The sequence below is a fragment of the Phyllobates terribilis genome, unplaced genomic scaffold (assembly GCF_046119375.1).
Source record: "Phyllobates terribilis strain yellow unplaced genomic scaffold, ASM4611937v1 Scaffold_13__5_contigs__length_258822181, whole genome shotgun sequence".
Lineage (NCBI taxonomy): Eukaryota > Metazoa > Chordata > Amphibia > Anura > Dendrobatidae > Phyllobates > Phyllobates terribilis.
Genome location: NW_027362773.1, coordinates 26575554 through 26597986, shown reverse-complemented (window position 1 = coordinate 26597986; position 22433 = coordinate 26575554). Strand labels below are relative to the sequence as shown.

Here is a 22433-nt window from a genome sequence, read left to right as displayed (position 1 = left end):
CTTTTGGGAGTGGAGTGAGCATCACTTGATGAGATCCCTTGGTGGGTGACTGGAGTCTACAGCCCATGATCAACCTTGTTACAGGTTAGGCTGTGTTCACATGTCCAGTAATCATCCATCAGAACAGATCCAATCAGTTAACAAAAAAGTTACGCTGACAACTTTTTTGTCCTGCTAAAAACTGATTTCAGCTGGATCCATTTTTTTTTTAAAAAATTTTACATTGAAGTCTATGGACAACAGATCCTTTAAATGGAAAAATGGATGGCTTTCATTTAAAAAGGATCAGTTTTTTTTGCTTACAGGATCAGTTTCAAATGGAAAATAATGGATGGTTCCTTAACGGATCCCTTTTCCGTAGACTTCAATGTTAAAAAAACGGAACCAGTTAAAATCATGTTTTTTTAGCTGGACAAAAAAAGATACGTCTGTACAACTTTTAATGGTCAATGGATTGATCGCTGCTGGATCCGTTCTAATGGATGATTACTGGACATGTGAACACAGCCTTAGGAGGAGGAACAAATATGACATTTTGTTTGAAGATCCCTATCCATTGAGAACGTGTCCAGTTACAGACGGCTCCGGATTGTACGCAGATAGGTGGACGTACCATTGTATCGCAGGAGTACGCAGTAACCTAGAGGAGAATGCACCCCCTGGTGGTGCAACTTAACTTACTTTCCAACATGTTCAAGGAGAATGTCTCATAACATAAATCATTATGGATCTGATTGTTTAAGACTCACTGTGCAGGAATAAGACGTGGCAAATTCAGTGGTGTTCAACTCGCCAGAAATGTTACTCTAGTCAGAGACTGGAGTAACACTTCTGGCGTAATGAATGCCGTCGCTGTCCATTGATATAAAAGTTGACTACAGCCATGCCTCTTCTCCTCCCCAGCATCGCCTATTTTGTCGAAGCTGCATGAAAGCGGCGTGAAAACTCCAAGTCGTGAAATTTTTGTGCAACACCAAGTTAGGTAAAATTTTGCAGCGATTCAGTGTTTTATGCCAGTTTTCTGAATTCCAGCACATCTTTCAATGCTGTGCCATGAACAATAAGCCACCACCTTCAGAGCACAACATACAGACATCCTAATAAAATAGAATAAGCCACCGAGTCCCATATGTGTCTATATAGTTATCAGCCCGTTCCTTTCTCACAAGCCGGATTTTCTTGACAAAAGGTATTTTACACAAGTGAATTAAATAAAGGGATCTGCTACATAAACAGAATAATTCTGTTCTTGTTTTAGACCCTTTAAAGGAGATGTTCATCGAGGCCCGCTTCCGCATCAGAGTTGAGCGGTAGCCATGATAATCTGACCCATGCACCTGCTGAGAGCTTTCAAGGGTGGCAAGTGTCACTCACGTGACTCGTTCACTAGAATAGGACACGTGCATGATTGTGTGTGCGTCTCATATCTGGGGTTGTGACGGCACCGCTCACCTCCAAGGTGTAATAAGCAGCACTGGACAATCCCTTTAACTCTTCATTTGGATTTACATGAAATTGGTTCAGACTAATAGAAACCAGGGGATGATTTATAAATCAGAGCAGATTTGTTTCTTGTATTTAGCTCTTCATTACACGTACACTGTTTAAGGTCTATAATGAGAAAATACAATATTACTGGCAGATTGCAGGTGAGGTCCGGTTATCCTGCCACTGGAGAGCTTAGGATGTCAAAACAGCAGTGGTGAAGATTACAGAAACTGGTTTATTTACGCATTGCCATTATCGGTGCAGGCACAAACCCTAGAACATACAGAAGCTGCATCCTCTAGATGAAACCAGAGAAAAGGTGTGAGTGACAGGCAGCGGGGGCTTCAATCCCCTCCAAATGAGTCCAACTATATCCCCACTTCCACCTTCACAAGTGCAACCGCAACGGGTGACGAAGACTGGTGCGATCTCTGATCAGAGTGGTGGGAAGTCTACGTCAGGATGTCGTGGGCCTGGTGTTCTACCAGCATCTCCATGCTCTTCACGTCTGTGCACCAGAACTCCAGGCGGTCTTTCATACCTTTGATCTGAAAAATAAAAAGCACAATAACTTTAAGGGACTGTCTGGTGAAGAGACGTCCTGTGGACAGGTGATAACTGATAAATGGGTGGGGGAGCGGCAGCGCACAAGCCCGACAGCAGCTCCATTCATACCCTATGGTGCCGATCAGAACATCACCTGCAAATTTTTCATCAGCCCCATAGGGAATAGATGTGCACTGCCGTTTCCATTTCTACCGGGATAAAAATTCCTTGTTCTGCCAATCCCAACAGTGTGATCCCCCACCAATCTATAAGCGATGGATAGGTGATAACTTCTCTCATTGTGCAACCCCTTCAATAGATCTGTAAAAGGGTCATCTTGCTTAACAAAAATGTCATATTTTAATGGGGGGGGGAGTGATGTCACGCATTCACAACTCTTAAAAATTAGCCAGAAAGCAATGTGGCTGCAAAGATCATGTCACACTCTGAAGATCTCGGCAAGTCTATGTATTTCATGGACTGTCCGTTCAATTAAAAAATAAGAATAGGTCGTAAACTTCTGATGGTTGGGGGGTCCAACCTTTGGGACCCCTACTAATGTCTAAAAATTGTAGATTAAAACACCTCCCCTAGAGCATGCAGACCAACAGGGAGGAGGAAAGGGGCTCAGGATCGGTGGGGCTCTCGGGGTAAATGGCATCATTTTAAGAGTCAGGACAGAAGCGGATTCCATACCTGCTGCAGATCAAGAACCCGAGGCTGAACCCATGTAATGTGCACTCGCTTATACACTTCATCAATGCTCCCCCGCAGCAAGCCCACTGACAGCGCCTTCATGACGAGAAGCTCCACCTGCGACAATGGGGACAGATTGGTGAAGGACACATCATACCCCAGGCATTTCCTCCTGCACAATATGATAATACTATCACAGTTTTCTATGTGAAATGTTCTGTAATCAGGATTTGTGAGGTGCACGGTTGGGGTCATGCCAACTGCAGGAAATTCATCTAAAAACATTTATTGAGCCAATTTTACATTGGTGTGGGTGATCTCACTGACAAATTGCATTGCACTGAACGGTGCAGCTGTCTGCTCCACTTCACCATTGAATTCACTGAAATCGAGATGTCGACCAGGGTTTGTCCGGCCTTAGAGTGACTGCAGACTTGTAGCCTATGTAACTGCAGATTTGTTAATCTTCACCTCACGCACACTGTGAGCTGTGAGGATTCTCCAGTGCTGGGAAACAGTGACTGCAAGTATGCGATTTGTATACATGCGGTCACGTGCTGACTAGACGTGCGCAGCCTCGCTCAATGCAAGTGTATAGAGTGAGGCTGGACATGTCTAGTCAGAATGTGGCTGGAAGTATGAAAATTGAACACTTGTGGTCACATGATCACCCGCTTCTGATGCTGGAGAATCCTCACAGAGTGCAGGTTTGTACATTTAAACTGGACAACCCCTTTAAGTGTGCCATTACAGGCAAAAAGCAGTATATTATGGATCCATACTGCACCATTTCCAAATACGACTGTGTGTACAAGGTCCGGGTCAAATATAAAAACCCCATATAATTTTATATTAAAAAAATCAGTAAAGAAAATCTAAACATTAGTTATACAGCAGTTCAACTCACATCATTAATGTTGACCTGCGCGCTCTTTGCAATCTCTTCAAATGTCAGCTGACGATGATTCGCTGGCCGTGTGAACGTCATCTATGGAGAGGCAAACACCAGACGGTAATTTACAAATAACATACGGTTAGGATTCTGTACACATCTACTAGAGCTCCTGCAGGGATAGGGAATAGATGGGGTAGAGGATGCGGACCCCCAAAAATCACTCACCTCCATTAAACAGAGAAGCTGAATTTTCTTAAGTAACAAGGATTCATTGGCAGCAAGGTCAGGCTAAAGGTAACAATAAGACATCATGTCAGCGACAAGGGGGCATCTAAAAAATAATGGCGGACAAGACACAAAACTGGCCCCAAACCTGTTGTCCCCAAGCAGTTTTCAAGGCTCTGAAGGTCTCTACATTGCCGCTGTTGAAGGCGTAAAGTGTGTCTATCAGCCACTGCCGCTCAGACTTACGCAAGGACTCCAGCACCGGATGCATCAGCTGATGAGAGAGATCACAGGGTCACTGTATGAGATGAGTCCAGGTACACAGCAGGATCATCATGAATAGGCGTCCCTAGGAGCGCGCGTTTCTCCATAACCGTGCACTGTAAACACGCTGCCGATCAACGAGCAAAACGCTTATTTCTCAAGTGAAATGATCTTTTGATCAGCCCAACAAATAGCAGTTCTCGGCAGCACATCATACTGGGTAGAAAGCACCTGTGCTGCCGAGAACAATGGCACTGAACGATGTATTACAGATGAGGCAACTTCTTGTTCGTACATGATGTGCAAAATGACTTACCAGCTCTCCGAAGTTATAGACCCCATCTCCGAGAAGACCGGCCAGCCCGAGAGTGAACGCCCGGTCCTGCTGCTCTGATACTGCAATAAGAGATGGACAGGCAATGACCGCAGATCCTCAGATATTCCTACAACGCTTTATTTGATGAGGTTCCTCAGGACAAGGCAATTTTTCATTTTTGTGCTTTCATTTTTTCCTTCCCCCTTATTCCAAGAGCCATCATTTTTTTCCCTGTCGACATAGCCATGTGAGAGCTGGCTTTTTTTTTTTTTGCAGGATGAGTTGTACCTTTGCATGACACAATCCATTTTATCATGTGATGCACTGGAAGGCAGGAAAAAAAAAGCAAAAAAAAAAAAAAAGCAATTCTACAATTGTTTTTTTAGTTTTCATTTACAGCATTCATTTTAAAAGGTAAAAACTACATGACAATAGGATTCTTCAGGTCAGAACAATTATGCAGATACCAAACAAGAATGGTTTTTGTTTTATTTAAGTGGAGAAAAAAAAATCTCAAACTTGTAAAAAAAAAAAAAAAGGCTTGTGACAAAGTTTTCAAAGAGACGCAACATTTTCAATTTTCGGGATACGGAGCTGAGAGGGCTTGTTATTTGGTTTTTGGAACTCCGAGCCAATGTTTTTATTGGTATCATTTTGGGGTAGATAGGACATTTTGATCGGCTCTTATTAAAAAGTTTTAGTGTTGTTGTGGCGGCTGAAAAACCGCAATTTGGGGGTTTAGATTTTTTTCTCGCTCATTTGGCCATTTAGCAATTGGATTCATTTATTTTATATTTTGATAGATCAGATTTATACGAATGCAGTGACACCAAATAAGTGCATTTTTAATTTAATTTTTTATGAGGGAAAAGGAGGGTAATTAGAATGTTTTTTTTTTTTTTTTTTTTACTTTTCACATTATTTGTTAGTCCCATTAGGGTACTTAAACCTGCGATTGTCTGATTGCTTGTGGTATAAATTGTAATACCACAGCATTGCTGTATACAGCAAAGATCGCAGTCTCCTATGAACGCCAGCTACAGGCAGGGTTTCACAGAAGAACCATCATGACAGGTAAAGGGGTCTTCAGCAGACTCCTAGCCATCATGGCATTGAACAGCGCTCCCCCCTCTCAATGCCACTATCACTGACTGACAGCTGCGGTTGACCGTTTAACAGCGGCAGGTGATGCTCTGCTCCATCATCAGCTGTTAGAGGCAGATGATGGCTGGTTAAAATCAACCATCTGCCGACGTGCGAGCTTGCATATGAAGTACGCTGTACGTAATATCTCGTTAGGGGGTTAATACTATATGCTTGTGCCTTACCTGATAATGTAGTGTTATCACTACCAGGCAGCCATAGATGTTCTTCATTCTATGTACAACTAGCAAAACCACAAAAAAAAGCAAAGGGACTAAATATTTCTAGCCTTAATGACTGCAGGAAATAAGATCTACACGACTCCAGTAATGTTGTTTCATCCTGGACATTTCTACAAGAGCCGCCTGTCACAGGAAGAACAAAGCACAAGGAGAAGACTTGGAAGAAAGTAAGAAAAAAGGAGCTGATCACGTTTAGGGCACTTACCTGGCAAGTCTTTTAGTTCTGTGCATCCCAAGAATCGAAGAGCATCTTTGTAATAGGAGGCGTGATTCCCAATCGTCTGATAATACTTGCTAGACAGGTCATAGAAGCGGCTGTGCACAGATGTCACACCGGCCAAGGCTCCGAGCATCTCCTCCACACCTTCTATTGTTTCCTGCAGATGCAAAACAAGCAGCACGGAAAGCTAAGACGATGGAAAGCAATAACCATAAGGTAAGATACAAGCCGTATAGTACAAGGGCTTCCAATGATTTAAGATTCAGGAGTGGAGAGAAAACGGCTGGGTAAAAATACAACCAAATTAATGTTACTTGTCATTCTGAGCTGCGATAACATCTTATTAGAACATTGCCTGGAATAACAGACCTCCAGAAAATCAGAGGCTCAAGGACAGCTGCAACACACTATGGACACCAATGCTAGGAGAAATTATACGTAATGTCCATTTATTTGTAAATGGCTCCAGGAATCACATTTTTTTTTTTAAACAAACTGCACCCAGGGTCAGGGCTTTCTGAAAAGGGACAATCCCTTGAAGGTTAAAGTTCACACTATTAGTTTTTGAAGCGTTTTCGCGGCGGTTTTCCCGCAGATTTTGACCGATTGAAAAGTCATTATATGCGGTGGATTCACATGTACTGACAACAAAAGTGAGGCATTAGAACACTGCATTTTGGACGCAACAAAAATATGCTGCATCCAAAGTGCTGCTGAGTGCTGATCGGGGGACCTAGCAGCTAACGAACCAGCTGTGAGATGTTAATTATGGCCAGGGACCATGTTTGCAAACGGCACCTTCCCAGGCTAAAAATGCTAGCTCACAGCAGCCACATAAATTACATGAATAGAAATGCTAATGAAGATTGGGTGAATGGGACTAGATGACACCCAGCTCTTATTTGGTTATGACAAGGTGTCAATCAGACCTTTTCATGACCAAACTTAAAGTAAAGAGTTAAGTAAACACACAGACACACAGTAAACACTTTATTTGAAATACAACAGACACATTCTTTAATCATTCAAATTAACCAATATACTCACCCCAGTTCTTATGGTAATCCAAGGTTTAAGCAATGTCCCACAGAATAACTTTAATTAGCTCCAAATAGCATTCATTGATGTACAAAACGCTTCAAAAAATGCATCAAAAAACGCGTCATGTAAACTCTGCATGCGTTTTTTTCTACTAAGGAGATGCAGAAACACTCAGGAAATTTCTGCTTCAAATACGGATCGTGCGCACATAGCCTTACAAGAAATGTAAAGTTGCAAAAGTCTATTCGTCTAAAAATACAAACTTCCAACAGAAGTTGTGAATAAAATACACTAAATGGCTTTATCACAGCGAGTTTTGCCCTATTCCATATAAATATTCCCTTCACACACCTTAGTGGCTTGTAAGTCTCCAATGTTCAGCTTCAACGCTCCAATGGCCGTCCTGCAGAGTATCACAGCCTCATCACTACTTTTCACCTGTAACCAAAAAAACAAACAAAAAAAAACTTTACAAACTTTATATATTTTACATGTTCAGCAGAAAAAGCCAATAATTGGTGAGAAAGGGTCGTTACATGTCAGGGATCATACTAGAACTGTTCAGGGATGCTGGTGATATTCCAAATAGGTTTCTGTTTTGGGCGGAATTTTGGGACGACCCCTTCACCACCTTCCAAATAATTAATGACTGCGAAACACTGAAGCATGAAAAAGACAGAAGCCTGTCATACTGCTCATGCAAAGTCAGTCCCCTCTTTGAAATCATGTTGATATAAGATTGCACTCAGGTCTAGAGTTATATCTCAAGCTTGAAGGATTCCCATGAGCCCCACAAAACTTTCCATAAAAGAAAACTTTTAAGAAAGACTGAAAATCAAATCACTTTAGGGTTGTTTTAATGGCCAATTTGGATCTTCAAGACGCATTAAATGCATGCATGAAAGCAAATCTGTCATCAGATTTTTCTATGAAATCTGAGAGCATCTTGATGTAGGGGCAGAGACCCTGATTCCAGTGATGTGTCACTTACTGGGCTGGTTGGTGCAGTTTTGATATAATCTCTGCTGTAAATGTAGCATCAGAATGCTGAGCTCTGTATAACCCTGCCCACACCCGATTGGCAGCTGTGTACGCCATGAGCAAGCTGCCAATCAGTAGTGGGGGCGGGGTTACACAGCTTGGCTGGATTGGCTTTTACAAAACCTAGTCCTGCAGTGATAATCTCCTGCTGATAAAACACTGATTGTATTGAAGCAACAGCACACAGCCTAATAAGTGACCCATCCCTGGAAATAGGGTCTCATTCCCTACACCATGCTGCTCTCGGATTACATAGCAAAAACCTGCTGACAGATCCTCCTTAAGAATAACAGAGGACATACATGGATACAATAAAGAAAAAACAGATTTGGGACTCCATTATACTCTGTGGGCCAATTTATTTTGCATCAGTTTTACAAATGGACAGAACATGGATGAGCAAAACTGATGTGTGTGACTCTGTCCTTAATTACACCCAGTAGTACAAGCCTAAAACAGTGCACATGCTAATAAGGCAATGTGGACGGTCAACAACCATTGGTAATGGTAACCCACTGGCAATGGTAACCCACTGGTAATGGTAACCCACTGGTAATGGTAACCCACTGGCAATGGTAACCCACTGGTTACATTCCCTAGCCCCCGATGTCCACAGCCCCCCCCCATAGACCATAGTAGTGTTGTGTGAATATAAAGGGCCTGTGCGCTCGGCTTACCTTCTCCCGAGTTTTCTCCAGGAAAGTAAGAGCCACAGTGGGATCTAAAATATAAATATGTAAGTAATTACAAATATTATCAAAGAACAGATGCAACATTAAAATGAAAAAATATTTTATTATCCTCTTTAAAAAACAAACAAAAAAAACAACAAACCACATATGACCTTCCTTACTGGTGGAATACATAAAAGGTATTGTGTATTGTGGACCCTTATCCACCCATCTTTAGTAGAAAGGTGTTAATTAGACTTGGTCCCATCTCCCCCCAGTGCATTTGGCTCCTGTCTGAGCACATGGAGGGTGAGTTACAGTTAGGGCTCATTCACACTGCAATTTTTGCGTCCAAGCACCGTGTTTTTCTGCAGATAGCACTCGTACCGATAATAGTGAATGACGCTGTTCACACATCCATTACTTTTTGTGGACCGTGCAAAATCACACAGATGTGTCAGATCAAAATTTGCAATAAAAGTCTATGGGTCTGCGAAAAAAAAAAATCGGACAGCAGTTGGATTTTCCATCAACTGATAGGAAAAAATGAAAAGATGGAGAAACTTTTTTTGTTTGTTTGTTTCTCATCCGAGAAAAACTGATGAAAGTCGGACCAAAGTCTGACACTGACCAAACTGATGACACGGACAAAAAAAATCAATGATGAAAATAGGATCTATTATCTCATATGCGAAAATCACTGGTGTTTGAATGAGCCGCTAGAGACGATCCACACGGAGATCATCGTGCTGAGAGCGGATGGCTGCTACGTCTCCTGCTCGCAACATGGTAACTAAACACAATGTTCTTAAATGTGTGTGTACACATAGGTGTATATTTTTATATATATATATATATATATATATATATATATATATATATATATATATATATATATATATATATATATATGATATACACCAATGTGTGTGTGTGTGTGTTTCCTTACCTGTCATCTGTCGCACCACATGAAGGATTATCTCAACCAGAGATAAGGGGTTAATTCTGAAACGATATATAATAATCTATCAGACCAGTTTATTGGTTAAGAAACATAATACACAATATTGGGGATTTGCCTATTGGAGGGTAAATCTTATTTCCCAATGGACATATTGATAAAACGTGGCTGTTATGTCTCTTATATCAATGAACTGAGAAGCAGTAATGAGTGCAGTTTATAATGACAGTCTTATAATCATTTGTAATAATTTCATATAAACTCTACAGAAATCATCCGCTACGAGGGACTAGATGATAGGACCCTACAAAACTGCTGACGAGACCTGGAGCACAGATGATAGGGATTTTTGTGTAGGAGAAAAATAGATGGTGCACTGATGGTAAAAACTGACACTGACCAAAAAGGAATAAAAATCAGATCCAGTATTAGGCTGAGGGTGCCAATACTTTTGTCTGGCCCATTTTTGGAGTTTTGTGTGAAATGATCAACGATTTGATTTTTGCTTCATTCTCTTTTGTGTTTTTTCATTGAAGACAAATTAAATGAAGATAATAATACCAAAGAATTTATGATTGCAATCATTTTCAGGAAGAAACTGAGTATTATCTGACAGAATTGCTGGGGTGCCAATACTTTTGGCCACCACTGTACATTGGTGTCTTCAGGAGTATATAATCCATAACTACTAATAGCCCCATATATCTCGGAGGACGGCAGTGAAGCTCACGGTAAGGGCTTACTCACATTGGTCTATATATCGGACGAGTGCCATCTGATTTTTATCGGACAGCACTCACACTGTTATTGAATGGGGCAGTTTATTCTCAATGACAGAATCTGTCAAAGAAAATAAATCGTGGGATATCACTTTGAAATCGGATGTCACTCGCCCATTCAAGTCAATGGATGCGTGGAAAACATTGGGCTGCACTCTGATGACATCTGAGTGCAGTCCAATTTCCGCAGACACATAGAATGGAGAATATGAAGATTGTATCCTCCATCTTCTCCGAGAGACTCTGATCGCACTCTGATCAGAGTATCATTAGCATAATCGGCCCTATTCTCTTGTAATAGAGTCTGTGACCGTCTGACCGCATCCAGGTTAGTTGTCATGCGGCTTCCCGAGGATCATTCCTCTTGCTGTCCAAGGACTGTACACCCATTTTAAAGAAACACACAGCAATAACAGAAGACTTCTTATTTATATTTTTCCAGGGAAAGGAATAGAAGTAAAAATGTCTTCATACCTGTGCTCAAAATCACTGATGAAGTTCTCATAAAGCTGCAAAACAAGAAAAGAAACATACCTCAGTACATGACATCACTAGAAAAAAAAACTAAATTTTTAAGGATCTACTATATAAAAGTTTTTTTTTTCTTTTTTATATATTACCTTCTGAAAAATAAATATGACTGACCACGACTTTACAGAATGAACCAGCTTCATATAAAGTTTCATTTTTAATATCATTTATTAATTGAGTTTGCTGCTGATTGGTGAGAGCCCCGAGACCCCCGCTGATCGATCAGAACACGACTCATCTGTACTGGACTTCATGTCCACCGCGGCCACACGCCGTCCAGGCCACCCACTGTGACCATATCAGAGCCATTGTGGTGGACCCGGACCCCCACTAATCGGCAGCACATTCAAATACATTAATAATATAAAACAATACAATACATGAAAATTATAGGTACTCAAAGATGACAGGTCATCATGTCTGACACCAATTAAATTAAGGAATCTGTGACATGCAATTCCTCTGTTATTCCACTTGGAAATGTGTGACTAGGCATTACCATGTGCAGAGGCACGTCACTACTCCCTAAGCGTGCAGGGAAAATCTGCACAGACAGAAGGAACAGTGTGAGGACCTGGCCACTTACTAAATACTCTTCCAGCACTGAGTGCCCATTTTCATCAATCTTATTTTTGTATTTTGTTAGTGATTTGTTTGCTCATCAGTTCAACCTCAAGTATCTATTCCACTCAGTGACCAAATCTCCGAGACCTTGGGCCATTGTTCTCTCCGTCACCACAGGTAGTCTCACATGCAAACCCAGGGGATGGGTTCCACCTGAGAAAATATCTCCACTAAAGGCCCCATCACACATAACGAGATCGCTAGTGAGACACGGTTTTGGTGTCGCAATAGCGATCTCGTTCTGTCTGACAGGTAGCAACGATCAGGCCCCTGCTATGAGATCGCTGATCGTTACAAAGCTTCCTGGACCATTCCTGGGTCATTGCGCTCCCGCTGGGCAGTGTGCATCGCTGTATTTGACACCTTATCAACGACCTCGTTAGCGATTCAGAACTGAAACATGTAGGCGTGCATAAATTGGACTTTTCTGCACTCCTCGTCCCCGATTGGTGGTCGCTACTGCGTCCTTGTTTTTTTCAGATCCCACCAGCGTTCTCCGGCTGTGACTCCACTTTGAAGAAATCAGGCATCTTTAGCTAGGTAGGCATTGTTTGGGGTCTCAAATGAGTTTCCATTTTTAATGGAGACGCAGTAGAGATCCTATCTGACCGGAGACGCAGTGTTAAACCAAGGCCATCCAATCAGAGCGCAGTAGTGTCCACCAATTGGAGATGAGGGGGGGCGCGGAAAAGTGATTTTATGTACGCCTTTGTGACACAGTACAGTCCCTATCAAGGTGTGGATCGTTGAAATAGCTGCTGTGTGAAAGCGTCCCAACGACCGCCGAGATCGTTGGTTAGATCGCTGGGGCGGCCGAGATCGTTGGAAAGTTCTGCATGTTTGACAGCTCCCCAGAGATCCCAAAACCGTGACGCAATAACGATCTCGCTAGCGATCTCATTATGTGTGACGGGGCCTTAGGGCTATGTGCCCACGTAGCAGATTTGATGCAGAGCGTTTTTGCCTCTCTCTGGCAGAAAAAGACGTATGCAGATTTACATGCGTTTTTTCAAGCAGTTTTCTAAGCAATTTTGAGCATCACTTGGAAAGTGCTTGACAAGTTGGTCACATAATATAAATCCATGCAACCGGTATGGATTTATAATGTGTGAACAACTGATGTTTTAAATGCAGCATCTATAGTTTAAAAAAAAAAAAAAAAAAAAAAAAAAAGAATTAAAACGTTAAAAATAAAAAAAAGCCCGTATACTCACCTCTCCAGTCTCCTCCTGACCGCGTCATCACTCCTTGCCGTCCCGCGGTGTACTGTCAGGACCTGCGGTGACGTCATTTAGTCAGCTGATGGTCACGCGACCATCACCTGACCGCCGACGTCAGCGGTCGCGTGACCATCAGGTGACTAAATGAAGTCACCGCAGGTCCTGACAGTACACCGCGGGACGCCAGGGAGAGAGGACGTGGCCGGGAGCAGACCGGGGGCCGCCGGAGAGGTGAATATACAGGTTTTGTTTATTTTTAACTTTTTTATTTATTTTTTTCACCGCGTGGTAGCCGGGATGAAGAGGAGTTGTAGTCTCCTCTTCATCCCGGGTACCACGCGCACTGCGATTACGCTGCAAATTTGCGGCCATTGAATTTAATTGAAACGCAGCAAATCCACATATACCTGGGGGTTTGCTGCGTTTCAATGTTACTCAATGGCCGCGCATTTGCAGCGTAATCGCGGTAGAAATGGTCTTGCTGCGTTTTGCAACGCAATGCGAATTCGGCGCACAAATTAGCGCATCATGTGCACAGCACATCCGAATTCACATTGCTTTGCATGGCAGACAGTTTTACAAGCGTTTTCGCAGCCGTAAATGCGCCGCAAAAATGCTACAAAAATGCTACTTGGGCACATGGCCTAAGGCACAATTAGCTGGGGGAGGGAGGGGTGAGCTCTTCTGCCGATTCAGGGGGCTGAACCCTGTGCAGGAGAAATGGAAGATTGATTGCTAGTCGGACTGAGAGCTGGGTGGTATCACGGGCTGCGGTCATGATATCCATCATCCGAAGGAGCATATGCTGTGACTGCAATATACCGGCGGGAGATACAAAAAGCTGTGGGCCAACCAAAAGTTGGGGGACAATGGGTATCACCTGGTACGGGGCAGTGGAACTACTGATCCCAGGTTGGAAACTCGAGGACTAAGAGAATTGCCTGTTGGACATTTACCTGGAATTGCTGTTCACCGTGGTCGGAAGGAATAAAACTATTTGCATCGATAACCTGCCTAGGTGATTATTAAAATCCACAACCGCACATCTTTCCAAACAGTATCTCCCATATTTTTCCATTAATTCACACATTATGGGAAGAATAACAGAACCTGAGTGATCATAGTCTCCCCTCTGTTACATTCTTACTACAAAGATGGAATAACGGTGATGTTTTGTGGTAATTCCATCATGGCTGAATGTAAGAGGAATGGCACTATGCAGAGTTCTCCTCAAGAAATAAAAAATATATATTTTTGTCTTTCCGTGGAATACAAGTGTTTATTCAGGCATAAAGTCAGATAGAGGATGGGCTCCCTGTATGACCCCTGGTTACAGCTTAGACGTTTCTGTTACTTGAAAAGTGACCACAGAATAAGGAAAGGCCTCTGGACTCAATGGCCACGACTATCACTGAGCACAGTTCTCCCTGACCTTCCCCCGATGGGTGCACTCACTTACTTTGATAAGTCCATCGCCTTTGGAGCATTCAGGATCCTGAACGAAGTCCAGAAGCTGAAGAGTTAACTGATGCCAAAGCCTGGAAACAAGATTACAGGTAAGAAGACAAATTATTTTGGGAGATTGAACTAAACTGACTACATTTACAGTAACCCCCGTCATCTAATGTGCATGGGTGTAAGCTGACCCCGAATTCTGGTTCATCTACGAATGACTGACACTGGGGGTCTGTAGACCCCACACAGGACAAGACACAACCTGAGAACAGGCTAGTTTAGTGCAGGAAGCATCCATGGTTTGGTTAGCCTCTGTTCACATTTGGTTATTACACTAGCTTCACTATACAGATACTGGCAGTGAATCCATAGGGTCCATTGATCATGGTGTTTACGGAGTGTCCATAGGTCATACATGGCAATATGGAGCAGACAGTGATATCCTATGACCCCGTATGGCCATACAGCAGCATATGTCGGAGTATACATTGGGGAACACTTCCAACAGAGGTAATAGCTCCCTGAACAGCGCCCAGTTGTGAAAAGCTTCTTTAATTTAAAAAAGCAAAAACATGTTCATAATTAAAGGGATTATCCAGAATTAGGGAAAAACATACAGGCACAAAAAAAATCAAACACTATCCACTCATGTTCTTTTCATTTGCGATTCTGCACTGCATTTGTTGATAAGCGGCTGCACATAAGCAGTGGTTACATGTCACGTTCTTGGCATCACTGCCCAGTGATGGGAGCCAGAATGGCAGTAATATGTTGGGTGACCACTACGGCCATTGATTGACAGCAGTAGTCATGTGCCGGTTAGCAGGTAAACAAACACCTGAGGCACCACAAGAACCTAAGGATGGGTAACTCCTTTAACCCCTTTACCCCCGAGGGTGGTTTGCACGTTAATGACCAGGCCAATTTTTACAATTCTGACCACGGTCACTTTGAGGTAATTACTCTGGAACGCTTCAACGGATCCCACTGATTCTGAGAATGTTTTTTCGTGACATATTGTACTTCATGATTGTGGTAAAATTTCTTCGATATCACTTGCGTTTATTTGTGAAAAAAAATGGAAATTTGGCGAAAATTTTGAACATTTTATTTTTTATGCCCTTAAATCAAAGAGATATTTCACACAAAAGAGTTAATAAATAACATTTCCCACATGTCTACTTTACATCAGCACAATTTTGGAACCATTTTTTTTTTTTCATTAGGGAGCTATAAGGGTTAAAAGTTGACCAGTGATTTCTCATTTTTACAACAAAATTTACAAAACCATTTTTTTAGTGACCACATCACATTTGAAGTCATTTTCAGGGGTCTTTATGACAGAAAATACCCAAAAGTGACACCGTTCTAAAAACTGCACCCCTCAAGATGCTCGAAACCACATTCAAGAAGTTTATTAACCCTTCAGGTGCTTCACAGGAATTTTTGGAATGTGGAAGAAAAAAATGAACATTTAACTTTTTTCACAAAAATGTTATTTTAGACCCAATTTTTTTTATTTTCACAGGGGTAACAGGAAAAAATGGACCCCAAAATTTGTTGTGCAATTCCTCATGAGCACGCAGATACCCCATACATGGGGAAAAACCACTGCTTGGGCGCACGGCAGGGCTCGGAAGGGAAGGAGCGCCATTTGACTTTTTGAATGTAAAATTTGCTTGAATAATTAGCGGACGCCATGTTGCGTTTGGAGAGCCCCTGATGTGCCTAAACAGTGGAAATCCCCCTCAAGTGACACCATTCTAAAAACTGCACCCCTAAAGATGCTCGAAACCACATTCAAGAAGTTTATTAACCCTTCAGGTGCTTCACAGGAATTTTTGGAATGTGGAAGAAAAAAATGAACATTTAACTTTTTTCACAAAAATGTTATTTTAGACCCAATTTTTTTTACTTTCACAGGGGTAACAGGAAAAAATGGACCCCAAAATTTGTTGTGCAATTCCTCCTGAGCACGCAGATACCCCATACATGGGGAAAAACCACTGCTTGGGCGCACGGCAGGGCTCGGAAGGGAAGGAGCGCCATTTGACTTTTTGAATGTAAAATTTGCTTGAATAATTAGCGGACGCCATGTTGCGTTTGGAGAGCCCCTGATGTGCCTAAACAGTGGAAATCCCCCTCAAGTGACACCATTTTGGAAACTAGACTCCTCGGGGAACTTATCTAGATGTGTGGTGGGCACCCTGAACCCCCAGGTGCTTCACAGAAGTTTAGAACATTGAGCCATAAAATTAAAATTTTCACATTTTTGCAACAAAAATGTTTTTTCAGCCTCCAATTTGCATTTTCATAAGGGTAACAGAAGAAACTGCACCATGCAATTTGTTGTGCAATTCCTCCTGAGTAAGCAGATACCCCATATGTGGGGGAAAACCACTGTTTGGGCGCACGGCAGAGCAGGAGCGCAATTTGACTTTTGAATGTAAAATTTGCTTGAATAATTAGCGGACGCCATGATGCGTTTGGAGAGCCCCTGATGTGCCCAAACAGTGGAATCCCCCAAAAGTGACACCATTTTGGAAACTAGACCCCTCAGGGAACTTATCTAGATGTGTGGTGAGCACCCTGAACCCCCAAGTGCTTTGCAGAAGTTTATAACAAAATAAAAAAAAAAAAAATCAAACTTTTTCCACAAAAATAATGTTTTAGCCCCCAATTTTTTTATTTTCACAAGGGTAAGAGGAGAAAATGGACCCCAAAAACTGTTGTACAATTTCTCTTGAGTACGCCAATACCCCATATGTGGGGAAAATACAGTGTTTGGGCACATGGCAGAGTTCAGAAGGGAAGGAGGACCGTGTGACTTTTTGAACGCAAAACTGGCTAGAATTGAGAGCGGACGCCATGTCGCGTTTGGAGAGCCCCTGATGTGCCTAAATAGTGGAAACCCCCCCACAAGTGACCTCATTTTGGAAACTAGACCCCTCAAGGATTTTATCAAGGGGTATAGTGAACATTTTGAACCCAGAGGTACGACACAGAATTTGATAACATTAGGTCATCATATTGAAAAAGTTGTCATTAGTCTTGAGCGCAAGTGCTCGCTACTTGAGTTTGCATCAGGTACACGGGTATGCACCATGCAGCACTGCCTCGCTCCTGAGCGTGTCCATAAGGTGCAGCACTGCCTCGCTCCTGAGCGTGTCCATAAGGTGCAGCACTGCCTCGCTCCTGAGCGTGTCCATAAGGTGCAGCACTGCCTCGCTCCTGAGCGTGTCCATAAGGTGCAGCACTGCCTCGCTCCTGAGCGTGTCCATAAGGTGCAGCACTGCCTCGCTCCTGAGCGTGTCCATAAGGTGCAGCACTGCCTCGCTCCTGAGCGTGTCCATAAGGTGCAGCACTGCCTCGCTCCTGAGCGTGTCCATAAGGTGCAGCACTGCCTCGCTCCTGAGCGTGTCCATAAGGTGCAGCACTGCCTCGCTCCTGAGCGTGTCCATAAGGTGCAGCACTGCCTCGCTCCTGAGCGTGTCCATAAGGTGCAGCACTGCCTCGCTCCTGAGCGTGTCCATAAGGTGCAGCACTGCCTCGCTCCTGAGCGTGTCCATAAGGTGCAGCACTGCCTCGCTCCTGAGCGTGTCCATAAGGTGCAGCACTGCCTCGCTCCTGAGCGTGTCCATAAGGTGCAGCACTGCCTCGCTCCTGAGCGTGTCCATAAGGTGCAGCACTGCCTCGCTCCTGAGCGTGTCCATAAGGTGCAGCACTGCCTCGCTCCTGAGCGTGTCCATAAGGTGCAGCACTGCCTCGCTACTGAGCGTGTCCATAAGGTGCAGCACTGCCTCGCTACTGAGCGTGTCCATAAGGTGCAGCACTGCCTCGCTACTGAGCGTGTCCATAAGGTGCAGCACTGCCTCGCTACTGAGCGTGTCCATAAGGTGCAGCACTGCCTCGCTACTGAGCGTGTCCTTAAGGTGCAGCACTGCCTCGCTACTGAGCGTGTCCATAAAGTGCAGCACTGCCTCGCTACTGAGCGTGTCCATAAAGTGCAGCACTGCCTCGCTACTGAGCGTGTCCATAAAGTGCAGCACTGCCTCGCTACTGAGAGTGTCCATAAAGTGCAGCACTGCCTCGCTACTGAGAGTGTCCATAAAGTGCAGCACTGCCTCACTACTGAGCGTGTCCATAAAGTGCAGCACTGTCTCACTACTGAGCGTGTCCATAAAGTGCAGCACTGCCTCACTACTGAGCGTGTCCATAAAGTGCAGCACTGTCTCACTACTGAGCGTGTCCATAAAGTGCAGCACTGCCTCACTACTGAGCGTGTCCATAAAGTGCAGCACTGCCTCACTACTGAGCGTGTCCATCAGGTGCAGCACTGCCTCACTACTGAGCGTGTCCATCAGGTGCAGCACTGCCTCACTACTGAGCGTGTCCATAAAGTGCAGCACTGCCTCACTACTGAGCGTGTCCATAAAGTGCAGCACTGCCTCACTACTGAACGTGTCCATAAAGTGCAGCACTGCCTCACTACTGAGAGTGTCCATAAAGTGCAGCACTGCCTCACTACTGAGAGTGTCCATAAAGTGCAGCACTGCCTCACTACTGAGAGTGTCCATAAAGTGCAGCACTGCCTCACTACTGAGCGTGTCCATAAAGTGCAGCACTGCCTCACTACTGAGCGTGTCCATAAAGTGCAGCACTGTCTCACTACTGAGCGTGTCCATAAAGTGCAGCACTGCCTCACTACTGAGCGTGTCCATAAAGTGCAGCACTGTCTCACTACTGAGCGTGTCCATAAAGTGCAGCACTGCCTCACTACTGAGCGTGTCCATAAAGTGCAGCACTGCCTCACTACTGAGCGTGTCCATAAAGTGCAGCACTGCCTCACTACTGAGCGTGTCCATAAAGTGCAGCACTGTCTCACTACTGAGCGTGTACATAAAGTGCAGCACTGTCTCACTACTGAGCGTGTACATAAGGTGCAGCACTGTCTCACTACTGAGCGTGTACATAAGGTGCAGCACTGTCTCACTACTGAGCGTGTACATAAGGTGCAGCACTGTCTCACTACTGAGCGTGTACATAAGGTGCAGCACTGTCTCACTACTGAGAGTGTCCATAAAGTGCAGCACTGCCTCACTACTGAGAGTGTCCATAAAGTGCAGCACTGCCTCACTACTGACAGTGTCCATAAAGTGCAGCACTGTCTCACTACTGACAGTGTCCATAAAGTGCAGCACTGTCTCACTACTGACAGTGTCCATAAAGTGCAGCACTGTCTCACTACTGACAGTGTCCATAAAGTGCAGCACTGTCTCACTACTGAGCGTGTACATAAGGTGCAGCACTGTCTCACTACTGAGAGTGTCCATAAAGTGCAGCACTGCCTCACTACTGAGCGTGTCCATAAAGTGCAGCACTGCCTCACTACTGAGCGTGTCCATAAAGTGCAGCACTGCCTCACTACTGAGAGTGTCCATAAAGTGCAGCACTGCCTCACTACTGAGCGTGTCCATAAAGTGCAGCACTGCCTCACTACTGAGCGTGTCCATAAAGTGCAGCACTGCCTCACTACTGAGCGTGTCCATAAAGTGCAGCACTGTCTCACTACTGAGCGTGTCCATAAAGTGCAGCACTGCCTCACTACTGAGCGTGTCCATAAAGTGCAGCACTGTCTCACTACTGAGCGTGTCCATAAAGTGCAGCACTGCCTCACTACTGAGCGTGTCCATAAAGTGCAGCACTGTCTCACTACTGAGCGTGTACATAAAGTGCAGCACTGTCTCACTACTGAGCGTGTACATAAGGTGCAGCACTGTCTCACTACTGAGCGTGTACATAAGGTGCAGCACTGTCTCACTACTGAGCGTGTACATAAGGTGCAGCACTGTCTCACTACTGAGCGTGTACATAAGGTGCAGCACTGTCTCACTACTGAGAGTGTCCATAAAGTGCAGCACTGCCTCACTACTGAGAGTGTCCATAAAGTGCAGCACTGCCTCACTACTGAGAGTGTCCATAAAGTGCAGCACTGTCTCACTACTGACAGTGTCCATAAAGTGCAGCACTGTCTCACTACTGACAGTGTCCATAAAGTGCAGCACTGTCTCACTACTGACAGTGTCCATAAAGTGCAGCACTGTCTCACTACTGAGCGTGTACATAAGGTGCAGCACTGTCTCACTACTGAGAGTGTCCATAAAGTGCAGCACTGCCTCACTACTGAGAGTGTACATAAAGTGCAGCACTGTCTCACTACTGAGAGTGTCCATAAAGTGCAGCACTGTCTCACTACTGAGAGTGTCCATAAAGTGCAGCACTGTCTCACTACTGAGAGTGTCCATAAAGTGCAGCACTGTCTCACTACTGAGAGTGTCCATAAAGTGCAGCACTGTCTCACTACTGAGAGTGTCCATAAAGTGCAGCACTGTCTCACTACTGAGAGTGTCCATAAAGTGCAGCACTGTCTCACTACTGAGAGTGTCCATAAAGTGCAGCACTGCCTCACTACTGAGAGTGTCCATAAAGTGCAGCACTGCCTCACTACTGAGCGTGTCCATAAAGTGCAGCACTGCATCACTACTGAGAGTGTACATAAAGTGCAGCACTGTCTCACTACTGAGCATGTACATAAAGTGCAGCACAGATTCATCTCAACTAAAACCCGAGATCCTTAGATCAGGAACAGAACAGACATTTATGGGACATTTCATAACTTTCCCAAATTCTTATGGAAACATTTTCAGCACATCCTGCATTGAACTACTGTACCCAATTTATTATATATTTTAGGAGTCGGTCCATTTAATACTGACTCCACAGCCCTGCTTGAAGCTTATTTCTCTCCCATTACTAAGATCTCGGTTTGCTGTAAGTGACTGGAAGCGCTGAGCTAACAAGGGCAGAAAACCTTACACACCTAATATGTATCACAACGGAGTGTGTGCTACAACTGTATCCAGGGAAGTGAAATACTGGGGTGGGAAAAGTGGTCAACTGTATCCATAGGTTGTTGTATCCACTGCAGTTATAGGACGGGAACTCTTCCTCACATGCACCTCCGACACTACAATACGTGGTGTGACCAGAGCCTTACACTCACATACGACTGTCTGGACTGGATGCAATAGTAACAAGTGATCACCCAAGACTAGATCTCTCCAGTTTTCCAGCCTGGGGATGTGAACAATATTGAAGTGCTGACAGCAGACAGAGGAGATGGAAAGGATCAGCAGAGGACAGTACATTGTTGGAAAGTTTACATTTTAGGTCCCTGTACATATGAAAGTCCAACCTGCCGAGTTTGGCGGGACTAGTTGCCCAATTAATGATTTTGAGAGCTTCCAAGCTCTTCTCCACATATAGAGGAGAGAAGGATCTGACATGTCCCTGGGAGGGATCTGGGACGGTGTCCTCCATTCTCCACACTCAACTGCAACAAGCGTGCATGTGTATGGGCGGAGGAAGAGATACAGCTGTCAGCCGAATGAGCATCCCGCTGACATGTAGCCGCTCTATAAGGTCACCGACATTTTTATTCCATAAATCAATAATACACATGAAAATAAGAAACTGTGTAATAGATCTTATCAGAGAAATCTGCTTCTTTCTCCTCCAGGATGGATCGATCATTGTCAAAATTCTCAGTTCCTGGATGAATTCTGCGTTCAGTGAAGATAGTTACCTTACTGAGAAAGGAGATGACAGTTGGTGATCATAAGATTCTATGAAAAAAGGAGCAAAAGACAGAGAAATTCTACTGCAGTTACATTATTCCATAGAACTTTATAAGCACCAACTGTCATCTATCCTAGCAATGGGAAAGTCAGTATTCAGTGAAGAAAGATTTTACCTGTGAGTTGAGAATAATCAGTCCAGGAGAAAGAAGAGAATTTCTCTGATAAGAAACTCTAGAATATCTTATTTTCCTGTATACTATTAATCTATAGAGAAAAAATATATTATAACTGGTAAACATTAAATTGACATAAATCAATACAAATCCTGTAAGTCATAAACCGGCCCTGGTAACATGCACTACCAACATGTCATACCCCGATGTAATATCCCTATAGGGGGCCATGACAGCCATTCAGGTAATTATGGTGGGCCGG

The 22433-nt window shown here is 43.8% G+C and overlaps 1 protein-coding gene across 1 annotated transcript in view; it reads right to left on the bottom strand.

Annotated features, from left to right (window-relative positions):
- Positions 1 to 1703: 1703 nt before the first annotated feature.
- PSMD13 (proteasome 26S subunit, non-ATPase 13) overlaps positions 1704 to 22433 on the bottom strand; it is a 21234-nt gene continuing 504 nt past the window's right edge. The window contains exons 2-13 of the mRNA XM_073657972.1: positions 14363 to 14441; positions 11003 to 11037; positions 9738 to 9793; positions 8795 to 8838; positions 7428 to 7514; positions 6021 to 6192; positions 4431 to 4510; positions 3999 to 4124; positions 3851 to 3913; positions 3638 to 3718; positions 2731 to 2847; positions 1704 to 2036 (exon numbers count right to left, since the gene is read on the bottom strand). Coding sequence (XP_073514073.1) covers positions 1941 to 2036; positions 2731 to 2847; positions 3638 to 3718; positions 3851 to 3913; positions 3999 to 4124; positions 4431 to 4510; positions 6021 to 6192; positions 7428 to 7514; positions 8795 to 8838; positions 9738 to 9793; positions 11003 to 11037; positions 14363 to 14441 — 1036 coding nt within the window. The 3' untranslated portion in view covers positions 1704 to 1940. The remainder of the gene's footprint in view (positions 2037 to 2730; positions 2848 to 3637; positions 3719 to 3850; positions 3914 to 3998; positions 4125 to 4430; positions 4511 to 6020; positions 6193 to 7427; positions 7515 to 8794; positions 8839 to 9737; positions 9794 to 11002; positions 11038 to 14362; positions 14442 to 22433) is intronic.